This window comes from Gorilla gorilla, chromosome 10 (assembly GCF_029281585.2).
Source record: "Gorilla gorilla gorilla isolate KB3781 chromosome 10, NHGRI_mGorGor1-v2.1_pri, whole genome shotgun sequence".
Classification (NCBI taxonomy): domain Eukaryota; kingdom Metazoa; phylum Chordata; class Mammalia; order Primates; family Hominidae; genus Gorilla; species Gorilla gorilla.
Window position 1 is genome coordinate 60,910,751 of NC_073234.2, and position 23,041 is coordinate 60,933,791.

The 23,041-nt window shown below is 35.8% G+C and overlaps 1 protein-coding gene across 1 annotated transcript in view; it reads right to left on the reverse strand.

The window, feature by feature from the left end:
- Nucleotides 1–794: 794 nt before the first annotated feature.
- Nucleotides 795–23,041, reverse strand: part of LRRK2 (leucine rich repeat kinase 2) — a 144,129-nt gene continuing 121,882 nt past the window's right edge. The window contains exons 42-51 of the mRNA XM_019039400.4: nt 22,268–22,438; nt 20,677–20,777; nt 17,469–17,663; nt 14,674–14,867; nt 12,972–13,044; nt 9,725–9,909; nt 5,606–5,758; nt 4,108–4,316; nt 2,079–2,150; nt 795–1,512 (exon numbers count right to left, since the gene is read on the reverse strand). Of these exons, the coding sequence (XP_018894945.3) occupies nt 1,391–1,512; nt 2,079–2,150; nt 4,108–4,316; nt 5,606–5,758; nt 9,725–9,909; nt 12,972–13,044; nt 14,674–14,867; nt 17,469–17,663; nt 20,677–20,777; nt 22,268–22,438 (1,475 nt within the window). The 3' untranslated portion in view covers nt 795–1,390. The remainder of the gene's footprint in view (nt 1,513–2,078; nt 2,151–4,107; nt 4,317–5,605; nt 5,759–9,724; nt 9,910–12,971; nt 13,045–14,673; nt 14,868–17,468; nt 17,664–20,676; nt 20,778–22,267; nt 22,439–23,041) is intronic.

A 23,041-nucleotide genomic window follows, 5' to 3' on the forward strand; every position in this document is an offset into this window, starting at 1 on the left:
AGAGCTCTATTATATATGATTTTTTTGTTAATTACATAACAAGTTAAAGCATAGCTTCCTTTAAAATACAGAAAATCTTTCATCTTTAAGAATTTGATTACCCTTAATATAAATAAATTTAAAGTTTTCACACAGTAAAATGCCATAAGTTCTGAGAATATTAAATGTACTAGTTGTCCTATCACAGGGAATTATCTGAAATAATGAATACTGGTCAGGGCCAAAGAATTTACCGAAAGTACTTTTCCTAAAGCAGAAATGACCTCAAATTATTACATACGTATTTGGCCCTGATACTCCTATTGTGGTAAGCTATGTAAACAATTTAAGTATAATTTGGAAGCCTAGGGTGGCAGATATTTTTATCCATCATAACTAAAGCTCCTTTCTCCTTCAGCAACTGAAAAATGTTAGATATTTGTCCTCATGGTCTTGGTAGGAGCTGTGGAATTCTATAATTCTGAAAAAAAAAAAGGTTTCTATCTGAATGATGTAGGATCTGCAGCATCACAAATTTAGGGAAAAGATGAATATAAGCATTAGAATGAAGCAGATTAGAAAACAAGTAGCTAGTGGTATGAATAAAAAAAAATCACTCGAAGGACTGAACACTGTATTTACACTAATTATACAAAATTGAGGGTATCCACATTCAAAGATAGAGTTGAAAAACAACTCTATTATGTCTAGGAAAGACACAGAGAGTTTCTGTGACAAAGAGAGTTTCTGTGTCTTTCCTAGATATGAGGACTTTGACAGTATGTCATGTTTTTTCATTAGTACTTTTAATGGAGTTTTCTTTTGGATTGAGTGAAGTTGTGTAAGATGCACTGTTTGCAACAGCAACAAAGAGAATTCACATACCAACAAAGGACTTTATTAGTGCAAATTCATTTGAATATTTACAAGCATATATGATAGCGCATTTCGATGCAATCTAAGAAGGAATATATTACATGGGAAACTGTCTTAATATTTTCATTATACCGTGCAGATTTCTAGAAAAATCAACAAGCAATAGTCCTGTCTTAAGCACAGAATTTAAAATAAAGTTTACCTCCATTACAGACAAGAAAACAAAAAATTATCGGCCTTATAAATTTTAGTATGAGTACTTAAATTAGGTACTTCACAGATTTATTTTCATTAATTAATGAACAAAAGTAACTGGTATTTATAAGAAATATAACATTGTGTTTTAAATAGTTCTTTAAAATACACATTTACTGGTAAGTATTTTTACATATATTTAAATTAAAAATAACATTCCTTCATATACACGAGCTATTTCAAAAAATGTGAGTACCCTTTCCATGTGAACATTTTTAAAATAAATATTTACAAGAGGAGAGAATAATTTTCCTATCCAAAGACAATTCCTATTTCTCTCTTATTCAACAGATGTTCCTCTCATTTTTTCAGCTAATTCTTTTCTCACTTCAATGTGTTTTTCTAAATTTTGCACTTCATGTGGAAGATTGATGTCCCAAACGGTCAAGCAAGATTGTATCTCTATAAAAAGAAAAAAATGAAATCATGTTTCAAAGATCCATCATAAAACATTCTTATTTTATTTCAGTTTGGCTCATGTATTTTTAGCTGACTTAGATAAATGTAAATATAAACACAGCTATAACTAATGTACTAAATTATTATTTATAAAAAACTATACTTGGAAAAGTTTTATAATACATTATAGAAACTATTAAATTTCAAATAGAGTATGGACATTTAATAAATTAACATTTCATATTCTAAAAGAAATAAAAGCTTTTTCAAACACTGTTCAAAATTAGACATTATGTAGATATAGATAAGTTGTAAAAAATATTCACATTTCATTTAAGGTTGAGCTAGTGATTGACATCTCTACTTCAGCTGAAAATATAAATATTTAAGACTTCATATCATTTGTAATTTTGAAAATTTATGTCTAAGTTCTTTACACTGTAAACTACCAATTAAAATTCCTGATTATACCATATGTAATATTTTCTACAAATTTATGAAACACATAATATGTTACCACCATTCACATCATTGCCCTGTTTGGAAAACAGTATCCTTCTAAATGTTACCTTTCTGCTTTTGTGTACCTTCAGTACTTTTCCGGTTGTAGCCCAATACCAGCATGACATTTTTAAGGCTTCCTTTACAAAAACAAAATATGTAAGTTTTCTGTTAAAACTATATATTAAACTGGCCTGAAAAAAAAGTAAAGTTGTTCATAGTTTAAGACACAAATACCTTGGAACTGAATTCACAATTCTATTTTCTAGGTGACCCTTCAATTATATTGAATAAAGACCAGCATTTTTTTAAAAAATAACAAAATCTGTGATCCACTCCTTGCTGCAATTCTTAATTATGTGAGTCTGAGAAAACAGCTTAACCTTTCTATAAAATAGGCTCAGTATTTATACATCACCCTTCCCAAAGTTACAATGTTAAACGAGGTAATGTGTGTGAAAAGTTCTTTGGATATGGTAAGGTACAAATATGAGTATTTGGTACAAATATGAGTATTTAGATGGACATTTAGATGGATGGATATACTGATACTATGTCAAAATATCATATTTTCTTTTCAAATCATTCACTAATTTATTCAACAAATTTGCATCAAAAGTCTTCTATGTAGGCCCTAGGCTAGATCCTGGGAATAAAGGGGTAAACAAAAACACACTAACCCAACCATCTTGGAGTTTATATTCTAGTGAAGAGACTAGCATTAATGAAAAAAAATATGACCATGATCAAAACTATGCAAGAAAGCTGTTATGGGAACCCAAAGCGGAAACTTTGACCTAATCAGTGTTGGCTTCTCAGAGGTTTTGACACAGGAGCTAACATTTCAAAGCATATGAGTTAACTGAGCATGAAAAAAAGCTATGTTAACTAAGCAAAGAAATAAACAGCATGTGCAAATCCCTGAGGCAAAATATAGCATAGTAATTGAGAAGAACTGGATGTTCATCTAGACAAGCAAGATCTGGTAGGAATGTGGTAGATGATGGAGGCAGGAGAGGTACAGTGAAGCCAGCTCATGCAGCACCTTGTAGGCTATCCTCAAATTGATCTTTATTTTAAAATCAAACTATAACCCATTGAAATTCCACTATAACTTCAGTTATAAGCAAGCTATTTGGGTCCCAAAGTACATACAATTCAACTAGAGAATGCAACAACTTTGGTAGAATAAGACTACGGAGACAACCTATTGAGAGACCTACTGCTCTGCTTGTGTGGACATGTATCTTAATAGTTCACAGTCATTAAGAGCATCTAATTGTAACTCCTTCTGTGCAACTCTAAAGTCTATAAATGAAAAATAGGTGAAGGTGCTAGAAAAACACATGTTCCTCTTTCACATATACTTGCAATGAATCTATTTTCTTCACCATGTTCAAAACATTCATTATTTGCTAAAGTTACGTAAATTCTAGTTTTTTTCAGAATTAAACCCCATAGTGTCGTTTTTGTAAACTTTTGTATATATGCTATTATTGTTATTTTCTAAAACAAATTATTATCAAAGGAAGACACACATATATTTATGCAGAAAATATATTTTATGTGCTATCACAATTTCTTCATATTTAAATATAAAAATAGAAGCAAAAAAAGAGAAAGTTTGAGTAAAATATGATTTGTCAATATTTGTAGGTTGTGCGGTTCAGCATGTATTGCTGCAAGAAAAAAGATTTGTTATAGAATGAAAAACCAAATGAGATTCTTTAACAAGCTGGGAGGCTACACTATGATTAAAACAAACATTTTCTTTATTTTCTTTGCTCAAAAAGTAAAATATATTCAATACCATGTATTTCCCATTTTTGCCTTAGGTAAAAAGGAAAAAAGCAAGTAAGACCCAAACTGAGTGTTCAGCTGCAGTAATCTGCTTCTCTTGTGGGACTGAGAGCATTTACTCCCTCCACTTCTGTAATGACCCCATTCACAATTTACACCAGTCTTATGTTTCACTGTGTGACCCTCCAAGGCCATCCAAATGACACTGGAAAGTTCAGAGAAAATGTAAACATAAAATAAAGGCATATTTTATAAGACTTAGCGAATATGAAAAATATCTAAAGGAAAGAAACTTGCCTAGCTGTGCTGTCATCATGACTCTGACCGAATTACAAAAGTTGTAAATTACACGTATAAGTCGACGAGTTGAAAGATCCAGGAGTAAAATATGGCCTCCTCCAGTTCCTATCCAAAGAGCAGTGTTCTTCTGAAGGCAGAGGGTTTTCACTCTCCCAGAATAAGACATTTTGTGTTTTGATTCCTTGTTTTCTTTTACCGTTACCTCCCTAGAACCATAAAGTATACATTAATAATTTTACCACCAATTAAGAGATAAATGCTATTTACATATGATAACATAAACAACATTTTAAATTATTAAAACATGACACCACCACCATTATGCATCATTAAAATTATACAAAGCAAATTTTGCTAAATACAGAATGCCAAAGAGCCACACTTCTTTACTTGAAGCATAAATTATCAAAGATAACAATAGCCCTTCATTTTCAGGAAATTATGAATAAGAGGGATACAATTTTTATAAATACCAAAGCTATCTAATTCAGTAAAAATAGCATACATGTGCCCAGGATAAAGAAAAAAAGTTAGATTCAAAAGTTTTACATGAAGTCTCAATGTTACAAAGGAACATAAAATTATAGTCATTCACATGTAAAAGATATGGATACAAACCACTGAATTTTTTCCCAGAACCAGTGAATAGTCTAATTCACGACAAAAATGAAGTGTCCAGAAATAAAAGAATCCTAATCGTTTTGGTACTTCAGGAAGTAAGGAACCCTTTATCAAGGAGACCTGTTGGCCCTTCTGAACATAAACTGTGAGCCCTTCTCACAATCCATAGAAAAACTGTCAGATGAATCCAAGAAAGGAAACTTTGAAGTATCCTTTTACAGATATAGTGTGTAATCTAAAATGTTCTCAAGAGTATCATAGATCTATATGGTAAAATCAAAACAAAATAAAAATATAAAGTGGCTAGCAAATAAGCTTGAAAATGGTCCTGTTTCTCAGCACCAGCACAGAAAGAATGTGCTTGCTATGGATTTGTCACTCACAGGCTGCATCAGACTAAGCACTATGCTGTCATTCTGGGGTCTTGATCCCCACTCCTTAGTTAGCGCCTCGGTCAGTCCATTGCATTTCCCCCCATATTCGTCTATTATTTTGTGACTCTTTTTCTTTAGAGCAGATAATCCTGGGGCCCATAATTTAATTATAAATAGTATATTTGACACTGTGACAGAACTACGTCAAAGCTAGCAGAGACTCCAGTATGCTCATTTTCAATAATGTAGTATTTTCATTCAAGAACATTCTTTGTAATACCATGAGAAAACTATGCACATTATGTGCCTATTCTTTTATTTTCCGAAGACAAAATTTTCTTGATCTGAAAAGATGGTGCTGAGAAGCATTACAAATTTTTTTCTGCATTTTAAAAAAATTCTCTATTCAGAGGCAGAAAGGAAGAAAAATCCTTCCTCTGTGACACATGAAGTGCAAAGATAATTCTTTTGGGAATAAAATTAAAAACCACAGAATTTACCTTAAAAGGTGCACGCAGTCTATTAGTTCATAGAGTTTTTCAGTTTTCTTATCCCACACTTCCACAACAGGGTTATTTTGCTTAGCAATATAGAGAGCAGTGTCTACCACCACTGTTATGATGTTGGAATCACTGAAAGCTGCATAAGAAAACCTACAGAGAAAAAAAAATAGAAAGTCATCACTATTTGTTTTCTTCTTAAAATTTCTACGTGTAATACAACCTTATATTAGTTCTTAATGCATGTAAAAACACTATTTTGAAAACTAAACAAGCTAGACTATTGCAATTATTTCATATTCTTCCCTAACCATTCTGAATTGAATATATAACATGCTTTGGTACTTTACTTACTTTTGGTTACTTTATATTAATTTCTTGTGATAATAAAATAAAGATTATGTCCAAAGTTTACTTTGGTCTTACTTTTAGTTTCAATTCTATGTGGCTCTTTGTAGAATTTTGTACTATATCTAAATTTCTGAAGGAAATATTATAATATCTGTAACTTTTGAATGTTCTTGCAAAACTTTGTTTCATGAATGCTCAGAAAACTAAGTGTTAGCCTTTTATACCTAGAGTTATAAAATATAAAATGCTGAAATAAAATTTAGTTGCAGTGTCTTCAAATTTTAAAGCAAGGGATATCTTTGCAGTTAAGCCAGTCAAATTATAGGAAACAAAAATCCACATCATCCAAACATAAACAGAAAGTAAAATATTTGCCATTTTCCCCTTTTAAACATAAAGAAAAATTACGAACACCTTAAAATATTTCCCTTTCAACCTAAGACATCTGGCATTGTACATATTTCACAAACAGATTGGCTACCTTGGGCCACATCAGCATGGCAAACTCCTACTTGGCCTTTGAGGATGAACTTAAATGTCGGCTCCTCTGGATTTCTTCCCTGACCTATCAAAATAGACCAACCAGTCCCTTTTCCCCACTGGTGTCACTGTCATATTATAGACCTTATTAAATATAAAATTGTCTTTATTAGTGCATCCCTCACACTAGATTATGAGTGTAATTTCATAAGGATGAGGACAATGTATTTTCCACATACCCCTAGTCCAGTAAACAGTTGCACAGAAAAGCACCTCTGATATAACCAAGCATTCTGTTAAGTGGAGGAATAGAAGAAGGCACTATAGTATGAATGAACAACGAGGAATATGTAAAAATAGTCAAAATTGCATTTAAATCAGATAGATAACATGAAAATACCATAAAGATTTAACAATCATTAGTATATCCTAGAGTAGGAAGATTTTTTTTTCCTCCCCCTTTTCTTTCTATTCTGGAAAAAGAGATAAAAATATGATGTGTTGTCAGAGAGCCACTACGCTTTAGGTAATTCCTTCCTGGATGTTTGCTGTATTTAATAGAAAATAGTTCCAATTAGGACAAAGTTTTGCATGGAATTTCCGTATTTTATAAAATACTTTTGTGTGTTATCTTGCTTGATCCTTAATAAAAAAACATAAGATATGATAAATCTCAATTTTTTAATAGTAGAGAGAAACATGTACAAATGCTAAATAATTTGCTCAAGGTCCTATGACTAACATCATGCTTGCCGACCTAGGACTAAAAACATGTTGCAGACCTAGAACTCCAAAAGTCCTGTGGAGTCTTCTGGCTTCAAAGGCAGTCATCTTTCATTACCCAATATGCCTCTCAGTCGGTGTGTACTGATGATGATGAGGGTACTGATGATGAGGCAACCCCTGATTAGTGATGTGATGTCTGTTTTGTGGGGTAGAGACCAAGGCCACAGGAGATACTTGTTCAGAAGAGAGCAAATATTTATATTTAAGTGTTTATGCATCTAGGTCCCAATCTCTTTTGGGAGATGAGCATCTTTGAGAGCTTGATCTTTATGGATGCTCTCTAGTAAAGCATCTATGTTCCAAATCTTATATGGAACTTTAAAGAGTTAATTGATATCCATAATCCCATAAGATGTGCTATGAAATAAAAAAGTAAACTGGAGGCCCTTTCTTTTTAAAGGTTTTCAGGCTTGTATAATTGGGTTAAAAGTGGAAATTACAGGAAGGGGAGCAAGGATGAAAAACTACCTATCGAGTACTATGCCCACTTTCTGGGTTGTGAGTTCAGTTGTATTCCAAACCTCAGCATCACGCACTATACTTTTGTAACAAACCTGCACATGTATCCCTGGAATCTAAAATTAAATTTGAAAAATAAAAATAATAAAAGACATTTTTACATTCATTTTTTAAAATGTGGGTATTACAGAATGAGAATGAGTTGATCCAAATGTTAACCACATACTAGTAAATAAATATGTAAAGACAGAAATAAAAATCCTCATTCATGGGAACTTATAATACACTGCACTCCGCAGTATATCTTAACCTCAAATATACTTTAGAATCACTTGAGAACCTGAAAAAAAAAAAAATCTGATCCCCATCCGAGGCTTAACTGGTCTGATTTAATTGGTCTGAGGTAGGGCCCAGGTATCATATTATTTTCAGCTACCTAGTGGTTTCTAAATGCACAGCCAATGTTGAAAACCAGTAGATTTAGTGGTATTGAGAAACTACTTTAACAAATACAATTATAGCTACTGTGAAGGAAAACATTAGATGCAATGGAAGCACAAAGTCACCTAACCTGCCACTCAGAGCAAGTGGCGTTTGGACTGAAATAGTCAGGGGGCATAATAGTCATCCAGGTAAGGAGAAGACCACATTCAAAGGCTGGGGGTGAAAGGTAATAACAGGTTGTCTTAGAGATCTGAGTCAATTTCAGTTTGGGTAAAGCACAGATGGCAAAAAGCTTGCAAAATATGAATCTAGACAGGTAAGCAAGCACTGAATTATGAAGGGCCCAGTAGGCTGTCTTAAGGAATTTGGACTTCATATAAAGGACAATGGGATGCCACTGAAGGGTTTTAAGCAGGAGAATTGCATCAGATTGATGTACATTTTAGAAAGGTCCCTCTGTCTGCAATGCTGAAGATAGGTTGAAGAGAGTATAATCAGAGGGTGAGAACTGGATGCTCTTGTTAATGTGGCCACAGATGATGGATGGCAGTCTGGCCCATGGTACCAGCACTGAGAACAGTGAGAAGTACAAAGATTCAAATGACAATTAGGAGGGTCAAGTGAATAAAGGGAGCAAAAAACAAAGGAGTCAAAGATTACTCCCAAGTGCCAATCTTGGGAAATTTGATGGATAATGGGAAACCAGGATATTCCCTAAGGTAGGGATTTGTGACTCAAAGCTAATAATAATAATAATAGCTAATGTTTATTGACAGCTTACCAGGTGCTGGTCATTATGTTAATTAAGATCCATATATTAACATTCTTATTTACTCCTCCAAATATCTCTTTGAGACAGAGAATATTACAATCCTCAGGTAAGAGATGACTGAAGATGTGAAAGGTTCTTGCCCAAGTTCACAAAACCAATAGATGGCAAAGCAATATCTGAACTATGATTTATGCTCTTATCCACAATCCTATACTGCTTATCACTGAGGAATGTGATAAATAAGAACCAACTGCAAAGATTTGATTAAAATACCACTGAAAAAAGCAAACTTGAAAGAGGTTTATATTAATATTTTATTTTATTCTTGTTTGAAACTGGTATCACTAACTTGGCTGTGAGTAGACATCTGTATAATTATCAAATCTAGAAACAACTTGAGACAAGCAAGAATACTTGCTGTCTATCTTTCCTACAATCAATACTTAATGGAAGTTACCCAAATTGCATATGTATAGTCCATGAATTTGGTGAAATACAAAGTTGATTGTCTTCCAATTTCATGTCTAATTTGAAACACAGATAATACAAATTGTTAAAAAATTTAGATTGATAAATACTACTAAGATTACAATGAGTTTACATATTTTATCCCTAAAAGTGATTAGGTTGAGTGCCTTTTTAAAAATACCCTTCTGCTTTCTGGAATTTTCAAAATTTTTTATAATGAAAGTTTAATTTTATGATAGAAAATAAATTATGCATTTTAAAAGATCTTCCTTATGAATTATCAACAGTATTATTAATGATTATAAGGAATAAACATAAGTATAATGATAAATTACTTGTACAGATAAAAAATAACTTACCGTTGGCTTGTTCTTGTCTCAATGAGTTTCTGAATGGTGAAATCATTAGAAAAGGAGAAAATCTTTGTGCCACATCCTCCCCACATTACATTTCTTTCCGTTGAATTTGTGGATTCACTCAAACACATCAGTGGAGTACTGACATTTCCTATATTTAGTATCTTCAAAGGAGCAGCTCCTTTAAGCTTTGCCAATAAAAAAGAAAACACACTCAGCAAACTGAGTATCCACAGAACAAAACTCTATAAAATCTGTGCTTTCAAAAAACTACTTTCCATCTTAAATGATTAGAGATATTAAAATTAAAACTCAAAAACCTAAAGATTCCATTAAAAAAAACTCTTAGTTCTGATAAATGAGTACAGTAAAGGATTCAAAATCAACATACAGAAATCAGTAGCATATCTATAAAACAACAACAAAGTAGCTGAAAAATCAAGAAAGCAATCCCATTTAAAGTGCTACCAAAAATTAATAAAATACCTAGGAGTAAATTTAACAAAGATGATGAACAATCTCTATAAGGAAACCTGAAAAACATGAAAGAAATTGAAGAGGACACAAACAAATGGAAAGATATTCATGCTCACAGACTGGAAGAATTAATATTGTTAAAACGACCATACTACCCAAAGCAATCTACAGATTCAATGAAATTCCCATGAAAGCTCCAGTGATATTTCTCACAGGAATAGAAACAAAATTTCTAAAACTTGAATGGAACCAAAAAAGAGCCAAAATAGCCAAAACAATCCTGAGCAAAAAGAACAAAGCTGGAGGCATCACACTACCTGACTTGAAAATATATTACAAGGCTAGAGTAACCAAAACAGCACAGTACTGGCAAAAACACAGATACATAGACCAATGTAGAGGACCCAGAAATAAACCCACATATTTAAAGCCAACTAATTTTCAACAAAGGCACCAAAAGCATACATGGGAGAAAGAATACCACCTTCAATAAATTGTGCTGGAAAAGCTGGATATCAGTATGCAGAAGGATGAAACTAGGCCCAACTCTCTCACCATTTACAAAAATCAACTCAGGATGGATTAAAGACTTAAATGTAAGACCAGAAGCTATGAAACTATTAAAAGGAAACAGGGGAAACATTTCAGAACATTGGTCTAGACAAAGAGTTTATGGTTAAGATCCCAAAAGCATAGGCAACAAAAACAAAATTAGACAAATGGGACTATAATAAACTAAAAAGCTTCTGCACAGTAAAGGAAACTATCAACAATATGGAGAGGATCCGTTAAATGGGAGGAAATATTTGCAAACTATTCATCCAGAATACACAAGAAACTCGAAAAAGCAATTCAACAGGAAAAAAAAAAATAAGAACTCCATTTAAAAGTAGGCAAAGGGCTGGGTACGGTGGCTCATGCCTGTAATCCCAGCACTTTGAGAAGATGAGGCAGGAGGATTGCTTGAGCCCAGGAGTTTGAGATCAGTCTGGACAACATAGTGGGGCTGCATCTCTATAAAAAATAAATAGCCAGGTATGGTAGCACACGCCTGTAGTCCCAGCTACTCATGAAGCTGATGTTGGAGGATCACTTGAGTGCAGAAGGTCAAGGCTGCAATGAGCTATGATCATGCCACTGTGAGCCAGCCTGGGTAAGAGAGCAAGACCCTGTCTTAAAACAAAACAAAAAGTTGGCAAAGGATCTAAATAGACATTTGCAAAAGAAGACATAGTAACGGCCAATGGATATATGAAAAAAAGTGCTCCACATTAACTAATCATCAGTAAAAATGCAAATGAAAACCACAATGAAATCTTCTTCACCCAATTAGAATGGCTATTATAAAAAAGACAAAAAATAACATGCTGGCAAGGATGCAGAAAAAAACGAATGCCCATATGCTATTGGTGGGTATGTAAATTGCTATAGCCACTACGGAAAACAGAATGGTGATTTCTCAAAAAAATTAAAAATAGAACTACCATACAATCCAACAATGTCACTACTGATACTAATCTAAAGGAAAGGGAATCAGTATATCAAAGGGATTCCTATATCCCCATGTTTATCGCAGCACTATTCACAATAGCTAAAAAAAATGGAATCAACCTAAGCGCCCATGAATGAATGAATGCATAAAGAAAATGTGTGTATTTACATAACGGAATACTATTTGACCATAAAAAGGAATGAAATCATGTCATATAAAGCAACATGGATGGAACTGGAGGTCATTATGTTAAGTGAAATAAGCCAAGCACAGAAAGACAAATATCACATGTACTCACTCATATGTGGGAGCTAAAAAAGTTGATCTCATGGAGGTAGAGAGTAGAATGATAGTTACCAGAGGCTTGGGAGGATATGGGTGTGTGGGAGAAGGGGAGGATGAAGGGAGGCTGGTTAACGGGTACAAACATACAGTTAGATAGGAGGAATAAGTTCTAATGTTCAATAGTACAATAAAGTGACTACAGTTAAAAACATTTCAAAATAACTAGGAGACTTGAAATGTTCTCAACACAGAGAAATAAATGCTCATGGTGATGGATATCCGAAATACCCTGACTTGATCATTACACATTCTATGCATGTAACAACATATCACATGTACCCCATAAATATGTGCAAATATTATACATAAAAAAATTTAGGTCATATTCGAAATATTATTGTTACATTCAATCTATTCTTTTTCCCATGTAAAAATTACATAAGAAATAACCTAAGGGTTATACTTTACTTCCCTGTCTCTCATCAGATAATAAGCTTTTTGGCAATAGGAGAATGAACCGGTAGGAAGTTGAGTGAATAGATGGAACCAAAGATGAATAGATGGATAGAGAAATGAATGCTTTAATGACTAAATAGGAATCTGAAGAAAAGAAAATTAAATGATTTCTTCAATGCTTAAGAAAAAGTTAATGGCAAGCCATATTTAAAACTTAAGTATATTTTTGTTTTTTTCCACAATATATTTATAAGGAATTATCTGCCTCAGTTATGTACAAATTGAATTATTTCCATTCCCAATATTATCAATCAGATGTCATTTATCATTTTATTCTTAGTTCATTCATATAAAATACAGTCAATCAGCAAGTATTTTCAGAGGATCTACTGTGTTCAAGACTTTATGAAGCAATACAAATACAGCATAATTTATGATTCTTGCTCTCAGGGAGTTTATAATCCCATAAGAGGGGTGTGAGATATATATAAAACAAAAGACTTAAAATAAATTTAGATGTAGAATGCATTCAACATTTACCTTAACAGTCTTATCTTCAAAAATTGCCAACTTGCCATCAGCAGTTCCAACCAAAAGAAAATTTTTTTGTTTGCTAAAAGGAAAAATGTTGAAATTGTTACAAAAAGAACATGTATGTTGACTAAAATGGCCTTAATGTTCTCCTCCACTTTATTAAACTTTAGATAGACTTCTCAACTATAAACTCCTAACCTCCCTTTTCTTAGAGTATTTACTTTAGAAGACTTGGAATTATAAATTCTTTCTCTGCCCCTTTTCCCAGACTCTTCCCAGTTTTATACCCCAAGAATGTCTTTTCCAAGGACCTGGGAGCCATTCCTTTGAAATGCAATTATCAAGACAGAGGCTTGGCGTGGTGGCTCACACTTGTAATCCCAGCACTTTGGGAGGCTGCGGTGGGCAGATACCTGAGGTCAGGAGATTGAGATCAGTCTGGCTAACATGGTGAAATCCCGTTTCTACTAAAAATGTAAAAAATTAGCCGGGTTTGGTGGCGCACGCCTGTAATCCCAGCTATTCATGAGGCTGAGGCTAGAGAATCGCTTGAACTTAGGAGGTGGAAGTTGCAGTGAGCCAAGATCATGCCATTGCACTCCAGCTTGGGCAACAAGAGCAAAACTCCTTCAAAAAAAAAAAAAAAGAAGAAGAAGGAAGGGAGGGAGGGAGGGAGGGAGGGAGGGAGGGAGGGAAGGAAGGAAGGAATTCCCCAGTGTCTGTGGGAGAGTAGGAGCCTACCTTCAAGAAGGGACAATTAGCAAACACAGATGGCCTAATCACATTGACAACTGCTCCCACTTCCTTCCAACAAGGTGCTCCAGTACGTTTCCATTAGCTCACCCCTGTGCTTAAAACTCTCCCACCTTTTGTTTCAGTGGAGTTTAGTTCAGTCTGATCTCTCTCCCCTGTTGTGATAGGCTTGAATAAAGTCGTCCTTGCCCAATTCCATCCATTGAAATTTTTCTTTGACCATATTCAAATAATTTCAACTCCGAAACTGCCAGTGGAGTTCATATTTCGGGTACAAAAAACAGGCTTCACATTTTTCTAGTACTTTTTTTCCAATACTAACTTAAACCAGAGAAATATATGGGGTATAATCTTAATGCCTCCTGGAAATCATCCTGCCCCAAATATTACAGACACCAACCTACAACTCACACCTGAAATTTTGCTATGTAGATATATTTCTTTGGGACAAGAACCCTGCAATTGATAAGAGCTAAGTCATTTTCACCTATTAAGAATTTATGAATTCATTTATTTAATTTTTTTCTTAATTTGGTAGTTAGATAACTGGTATGTTTAAGCCTGGCACACAATGGGTTTCATATATATATATATGAAATATATATATATATTTTCAAAGAATGAATGAATGAGAATTTATCCTTGAAGAGGCCCTACAAAGATTCATTGATCTGAGGAGAAGTAAAGAGGTAGAGCCACAGTTGAGGTAATACCAGGAGCAGGGCTGGTAGGCCTGAATAAATGGTTGACTTATTTTATAAATGTCTCAGCTAGATCTGTATTCAGAAAAACAGCAAATATCTCTGTGACCTTCCACAATTCCCTTTAATATATGCAAACCAATGAAAATAGGTTAAAAATGAACAATCTTTGCTGATGCAATAACAATTATGCACACAATTCAGTCGTTTAAAAGATCTGTAATTTCCCCCATTGATCAAACTCACTACCATACCTTTGCTTGGAAAAGGAATTGCAATACAAACAAGTGACAGAATCAGTCATCTTTTCTAGGGTATGTCTCTTTTTCCCATCTTCGGTATTGATGACCAGGAGAGTACCAGACTGTGTCCCAGACACAATCCAGCTTTCCTTTTCAACAGGAAGATGCACCAAGGCTAAGCACAATATTCTACTATCAGCAACTTCCTGTTAAGAAAAGAAAATATACTTAGCAGGATTTGATTTAAGCTTAAGCAACTAGAACTTGTACAGAATAAAGGATTCTGTTATCAACATAACTCTTTTTGCTTTCTTGCATTACTTTTAAAAACAATGTCAATTTTATTTAATTTTCAGCAATAAATGAGTTAATTGGCAAACAAGTTTTGCCTATCAAGATGACATCTGAAACTAAAATTAAAAATTATTTTTCAGTGTGAATTCTCATTCCTTCAAACCATATAAGAAGATTGTTCCTCTCCCTCTCCCTCTCCCTCTCCATCTCCCTCTCCCCATGGTCTCCCTCTCCCTCTCTTTCCACGGTCTCCCTCTGATGCCGAGCCGAAGCTGGACTGTACTGCTACCATCTCGGCTTACTGCAACCTCCCTGCCTGATTCTCCTGCCTCAGCCTGCAGAGTGCCTGCCATTGCAGGCACGCGCCGCCACGCCTGACGGGTTTTCGTATTTTTTTGGTGGAGACGGGGTTTCGCTGTGTTGGCCGGGCTGGTCTCCAGCTCCTAACCGCAAGTGATCTGCCAGCCTCGGCCTCCCGAGGTGCCGGGATTGCAGACGGAGTCTCGTTCACTCCGTGCTCAAAGTTGCCTGGGCTGGAGTGCAGTGGCGTGATCTCGGCTACCTACAACCTCCACCTCCCAGCCGCCTGCCTTGGCCTCCCAAAGTGCCAAGATTGCAGCCTCTGCCCGGCCGCCACCCCGTCTGGGAAGTGAGGAGCATCTCTGCCTGGCCGCCCATCGTCTGGGATGTGAGGAGCCCCTCTGCCCGGCTGCCCAGTCTGGGAAGTGAGGAGCGCCTCTTCCCGGCCGCCATCCCATCTAGAAAGTGAGGAGCGTCTCTGCCCGGCCGCCCATTGTCTGAGATGTGGGAAGCGCCTCTGCCCCGCCGCCCCGTCTGGGATGTGAGGAGCGCCTATGCCCAGCCGTGACCCCATCTGGGAGGTGAGGAGCGTCTCTGCCCGGCCACCCTGTCTGAGAAGTGAGGAGCCCCTCTGCCTGGCAGCTGCCCCATCTGAGAAGTGAGGAGCCCCTCCGCCCGGCAGCCACCCCGTCGGAGAAGTGAGGAGCCCCTCAGCGCGGCAGCCGCCCCGTCTGGGAAGTGAGGAGAATCTCCGCTGGGCAACCGCCCCGTCTGGGAGGTGGGGGGCAACCCCTGCCTGGCCAGCTGCCCCGTCCGGGAGGGAGGTGGGGGGCAGCCCCCGCCCAGCCAGCCGCCCCATCCGGGAGGTGGGGGGCGCCTCTGCCCGGCCACCCCTTCTGGGAAGTGAGGAGCCCCTCTGCCCGGCCGCCACCCCGTCTGGGAGGTGTACCCAGCAGCTCATTGAGAACGGGCCATGATGACGTTGGCGGTTTTGTCGAGTAGAAAAGGGGGAAATGTGGGGAAAAGACACAGAAATCAGATTGTTGCTGTGTCTGTGTAGAAAGAAGTAGACATAGGAGACTCCATTTTGTTCTGTACTAAGAAAAATTCTTCTGCCTTGGGATGCTGTTAATCTATAACCTTACCCCCAACCCCGTGCTCTCTGAAACATGTGCTGTGTCCACTCAGGGTTAAATGGATTAAGGGCGGTGCAAGCTGTGCTTTGTTAAACAGATGCTTGAAGGCAGCATGCTCGTTAAGAGTCATCACCACTCCCTAATCTCAAGTACCCAGGGACACAAACACTATGGAAGGCCAGGCCGCAGGGTCCTCTGCCTAGGAAAACCAGAGACCTTTGTTCACTTGTTTATCTGCTGACCTTCCCTCCACTATTGTCCTATGACCCTGCCAAATCCCCCTCTGCGAGAAACACCCAAGAATGATCAATAAAAAATAAAAATAAAAATAAAAAGAAGATTGTTTAACCTCGGAACTAATAATGTTGAGGCACAATATTTATCTTCAGGCAGCAGTCAAAATATTAGGTTGTCTTTGAAGTCTAGAAATTTATCTTATATTTGCCAACACAATGTATTGATCCACTTTTAGGAGCCATGTCCAGATCTCCTTTATCCATCAGGTACGCCATCCCCAGCTACCCTGAGTGTTGGCTACTATAGTTCAGAGATGTGCTATTTATCACAGAATACCCTCAGATGACAGGAGGCAGCTTGCCCAGAAATGCCTTGAAAGTTACACTACCCCCACCTCCCAGCAGACTGCAGCCAATGACTGAACAATATGTGAGAATGAAAGACTGGCTCCCTTACCTGGCGGTGGGAAAATTCTGTGCTACTATTCATATTCCAGAGCTCCTTGTGGGCAGAGACTGAGGCTGGACCTCTTCAGAAACCACATTTCTGCTGAGCTTTTTCCTCTGCCCTTTCTGGCTTCCTTTACTTCCCTCTAAGATTCTCTTTCCTTAAATCACTTGTGCAAGATAACCCATCTCAGGCTCTGTTTCTGGGGACCCTGAGCTAAGACATATGCTGTGATTCTAAAGCAAAACACATTTGCTCTTGAATACTCTTGTTCTAACAGAAGGCTAATTGAATAACAATCCTACATTGGCTCTTATTTAATTTATTCCTAAGTAACTTTCCAACTGGTATATGCTTTAAATTATGAAAGATTTAAAGAGCATTTGGATTTACCTCAGAAGTGTATCCTTCAGTATTTAAGTCAAGAAATGAGAGCTGTCCTCTGTCGGTATGCCCACAGCCCAGCCAAATGCTTGCATTCCTGCTGTTATGATGTGTAGCAACCATGCATTCAACAGTTATGTTTTTAGGTAATAAAATGTGTCTCGTCAGACAGACTAATTCAGCTGAATTCAAAATGTCAAAGACCTGAGAAAGTTTAAAGATAACAAAACAGTACTTATCGAGTTAACTCATTTCCCTTGAAAAATCAAATCTGGAAGTGTTATAGCTCTGTCAAGCAAAACCTAAAACTGTTAAACTGGAACCCAACTAGATCACCAAGATTAGTAATCTAAACTACAGATAAAATTACATGAAAAGACAAATATGTATTTTTAAACTGTGCTTGATACTCTTTGGTATGTGTAGTATTTTTTTTAACTTGAAAAGAAAATCTCAAGGGTCAATTAAACAGGATTTTAGCGGAGTCAGGAGGTACTCTGCATGCAATTCTATATTGCAGAGCCACTGCCAGTGAGAGAAAAAACCCTTGGGCCAACAATTTAGTTGAGCTTCTAGTAGTTGAAAGGAACAGGAATTTCAGTCTTTGGTAACAAAATTTAGAAGTCATCTCTAGATTCTGTTTTTGATCTGGAGAGACAGTGTGAAGGCACCATAAGAAAACAGAACCAGAAGTCAGGAAACTGGGATTAGAGCTGTGACATGGCCACCTGCCCGCCACTCAGGAGACACCAAGAAAGCCCATTACTCTGTCTGTGCCTCATTTCATAAAAGTGATGAGTTTTCCTGTCTTGCCTAGTATATGTTATATTTTAAACATAAAATAAGTATGTCTAAGCTTTTTAATATTGTCATATATATACATATTTGTTATGTATTCTGTTAAGTATAGGTGAAGTATAATTGAAAATGAAAAAACAAGAAAGAAAAACAACAAGCTATGAAAAATTTTTACTGTGGACATAAATATAAAAGTTCATGTGACTAACATTGATGGTAACCTAAATTAAAAAACAAGTAAACCAAGTAGAAAAAAATTATGTAATATTTGATAAAGTCATTACAGTTGTACTTGACTATTTTGATCAGAATACTTAAAGTTAAAACTTTTCCAATTAATTGTAATACAAAATCAAGAGCTCACAACATAAAGATAACCCACATTTATTAAAACGTGTATCAGTGTAAAACATCACAAGAGTTCTCCTTCAGATAATATGGTGGACAAGGTTATTTGGGCAAATCTTCCAAATAAAAACAATTTAAAATGCTAAATGATTTTTTTAAAAACAATGTATTAAAAATATTGAAGATCTGACACCATAAGGAATTATCAGGCCGAAATCACAGTGAGAGACAGAAACCAGAGAGGTCAGTTGACCCCTAAAGCCAGACTTGCCCTGAAGACATTTGTCTGCCAAGACGAAGTGAGATAAAATAAATGTATACTCTTGGATGCTTTGTGGGGCCCATGGGAGAGAAGTTGGAGTCTAGGGGCTTCCCAAGATAGACAGTCTTAGTAAAGGGACTGTACCTATAAAGCTGGGACCCCAAAGGACTGCATATTCAGCATAAACAAGAAGGAGAAATCAACCTGTCCACATTTCCACCTTCATTGGTATATAAGGAAAGTTGTTCTGGGACTGTGCAGGGAGGGGGGAGAGGGAGCAAAAGGTTGCTGAAAAATTGCTATTCACAAGCTTGTTGTCAATACAATTCATAGACCAGATTTACATTAACTGGGCAGTTAAAAAACAAATCTCAAGCCATGAACTGCATTTAAAGCAATTTGCAGCAAGAAAATCCAGCAAAAGATATGCAAGACCTGTATGTAGCATTACAAAACTTTATTGAAAGATGCTTGAGAAGACCTAAGTAAACAGAGAGAATTCATGCCATTCCAGAATAGGAAGACTTGGCCAGGTGCAGTGGCTCATGCACTTTGGGAGGTCTAGGCGGGAGGATTGCTTGAGGCCAGGAGTTCAAGACTAGCCTGGGCAACAGAGTGAGACCCTTTCTCTACAAAAAAATTAAAGGAAAAGTTAACCAGGTCTGGTGGCACACAATTGGCTGATGGAGACTGAGGCGACAGGACCACTTGAGCCCAGGAGGTCAAAGCTGCATTGAGCTGTGATCCTGCCACTGCACTCCAGCCTGGGTGACAGAGTGAGACCCTGTCTCAAAATAAATAAATAAGAAAAAGAATACAAAGACTTAATATCATAAGGATATCCTCTCCAGATTGTCAACATATTCAATCCAAGACCAATCCAAACAACAATGTGGTTTTTCATAAGATTTGACAGCATGATTCTAAATTTTGTATAGAAAAGCTAAGCCTAAGACTGGTTAAAATATTCCTGGATGAGAAAAATAAATAGGGAGAGGAGATCATTATAAAGCTACAGGAATTAAAACAGGGTAATACTGGAGGAAAAATAAATGAGTTGATCAGTGGAAGACAGTGTACATGTGGATATGCACATTATCTTTAATAAATTACAAAATGGACACATCAGATCAATGGGACAAAAGGGGAGAAGCCATTTAGTACATCAACCTGAAAAAATTAGTTTTCCACATTAAAAAAAGGAATGGGATACAGATAGAAATGTCAATTCCAATGGATTAAAAACTTGTCAAAAGCAAACTTTTAAAATGTTTGAAGAAATTGCAGGTAAATATTTTTGTAGCTCTAAAAGAAAGATGGGCTGTACAACAGGACCAAATAGGAATAACCAGGAAAAGAAGGAAAAAGAAGAATTGTTAAATTTATATATATTAAAATTAAGAAATTCCATTCATTAACGGGCACCCTACAGGAAATTTAAAAAGCAAGCCACCAGCTCGAAAAAGAAATTGCAACATATAAAACCAACAAAGGATTAGTATGTTATATATAAAAATTGTTTTCTGATTTGATTTGTAGGCAAAAGAGTCAACAGAAAAATGGGCAAAATAATGGGCAGGCATTTCAAAGAAGAGAAGAGGAGACAGGCATATGGGAGCACGTGAGGTTTTGGCAATGTCCTTTTTTTGTGACTGGGATGGTGAAAATTATAGGAGGTTTGCCTTATAACTATTTTTAATTCTGTCTCTGTGTGTTTATGTGTTTAAGTATATATATTTGAAGATTATATATATATGCATATATGCAAATGATGTTCTGTACAAAATATTAATAAAACTTTAAGAATACCTGGGCAGAAGTAGGCCTTTCTTGAGGATTTTCTTTCAAACACTGTTTAATTAATTTCTCAACCATAGGCCATGGGGCACAACCATATTCTTTAACTGGATCTAAAACATTAAAAAATATCATGCTAGCATACTAAATAAGTAAGAATGGTTATATTTCCTCTCAATGTTTATAAAAGGTCCAGACATTGCAAAGAAAAACATTATCTCCATAATCCTATATTTATGTAAATTTACTTATCACAAAATTAAAGCTAATTTTGTTAACTTGATCTCCACTAAGAGATGTGGAAAAGATTTTTTTTTATGGAATAAAAAGAGACCCAAATAACAATTTAATAAAATAACAGATTTTCATTCTGTACCTGAATTTCAAATAGACTTTGGAAACACTTTTACTCATATAATAATTAAGCTTCTACTTTTTATTTTAATACTCAAAGTAAGCAAGCATTTAAACCTTATGTCCTCACAGATGGTTTGTGCACATTTGTTTTTTATAAGAGGCGTAGCTTATTCTGGTTGATGCAGAACACAGAACTGAATTTTTTTTTTTTTTTAAGATGGAGTCTCACTTTGTTGCTTAGGCTGGAGTGCAGTGGCGCAATCTCGGCTCACTGCAGCCTCCCAGGTTCAAGCTATTCTCGTGCCTCAGCCTCCTTGGTAGCTAGGACTACAGGCACGTGCCACCATGCCCAGCTAATTTTTGTATTTTTAGTAGAGACAGGGTTTCACCATGTTGGCCAGGCTGGTCTCCAGCTCCTGGCCTCAAGTGATCTGCCTGCCTGGGCCTCCCAAAGTGCTGGGATTACAGGCGTAAGCCACTGTACCCAGCAGAGACCTGAATATTTTCACTAGAAAACTAGTAAAATAAGGGAAATAACCTAGATTATATCTAAGGTTTATCCAATTAATAATAAGTTTTCTTTTGCCATGATCTTGAAGTTATACCCAAAAAAGATAAAGCTCTATTTCCTGTACATGGCAGATCGTGTACACTCAAAAGTATTTTTTAAATGAAAGGGAAAGCAGAAAATATGAGAAAGAGCTAAATAAATTTAAAATGTTATTTTGTGGTGAGAACTAAAGTAATGGTTAAGGAATGAATTATAAAGTCCTCTAATTTCTTGAAAGCATGAGACAACCATTCCAAATGAGCTTTGATAACATTAAATACACATTTACCGATTCTTACGAAAAATTATTATTATAGATCATTCAGTCTTCCATTCCTGCATGTAAATTATTTCACTCCAAGAAAACGAAAACATTCCAGGATAATGAGTACACAGTAATTCTTTATGAAAATTAAAAATCACCAAATGTGGAGTTCTAACAGCAATTTCCTTCTCTATGTTTCTAAATATAATACTAAATACACCAATATTAATTTCGGATTTTTTAAAAAGCCTAAAACTGCTACCTTTTTCAGGTGATTTTTATTAATATATCACAGGATTTAAGAATATTTATGCACTAAACAAAAAAATGATCATCTGTTTAAGGAATTAAGCATACAACTACAATTAAATAAAAATGAAGCTGCTGATATTAAGAAAAAAAATCTTCATTGTAGAGAAAACAGAACTTACCAGGTAATTTTCCTTGTATTTCTAATTCATCAAACTCATTTGGAAACTTCAAACCCTCTACTATTCTACCTCCAGTTGTCAAAATGTCATAGAGTAGTAAACCAAATGAATAAACATCAGCCTGTTGGTTATAAATGACATTTCCTCTGGCAACTTCAGGTGCACGAAACCCTGAAAGTAAGCAGATAAAATAATAAATATGACCAACATCAGGGTTCATACATCCAAGGAGGCATACACTTAGGCTATATGCCAAATAAGAGAGTCAGGAAGAGATGTTCTAAACCAGGCTGTGTTATTTTTATAACAAGGTACCTTGATCAAGTCAATTAATTGTCCTGTCTCATAACATCTCACCCCCCAAGGTTGACCACACAGGACAATAAAATCCTTCAATCTTTATTATAAATATCTTCAATCTTCAATAAAATTACCTTGAATGATAATAAGGAGAAACATTCAATGGTGAGTTATTAAGTAGAATTTCATAATTAAGAAATAAAGTGTACTAGGAAAACCTGTATCACTTTTCTCGTTCCTAATATTAACTATTTCCAGGACAGTGTTTTAAAAACAGGAGAGATGAGTAGAAAGGAGATTTCTAAACTTCACTCCAACTCACTTTAACCTGAACAAAATTCTAACACTCTCATTATTTCTTGAACTTGTCTCTCTGCTCCTTCTACCCAAAAAATAAAAAATAAAAATAAAAACAACAACTAAAACAAAAAAAAAGCCTTCTCTCTCGGGTTCATGCCTGAAATTCTTTTAAGG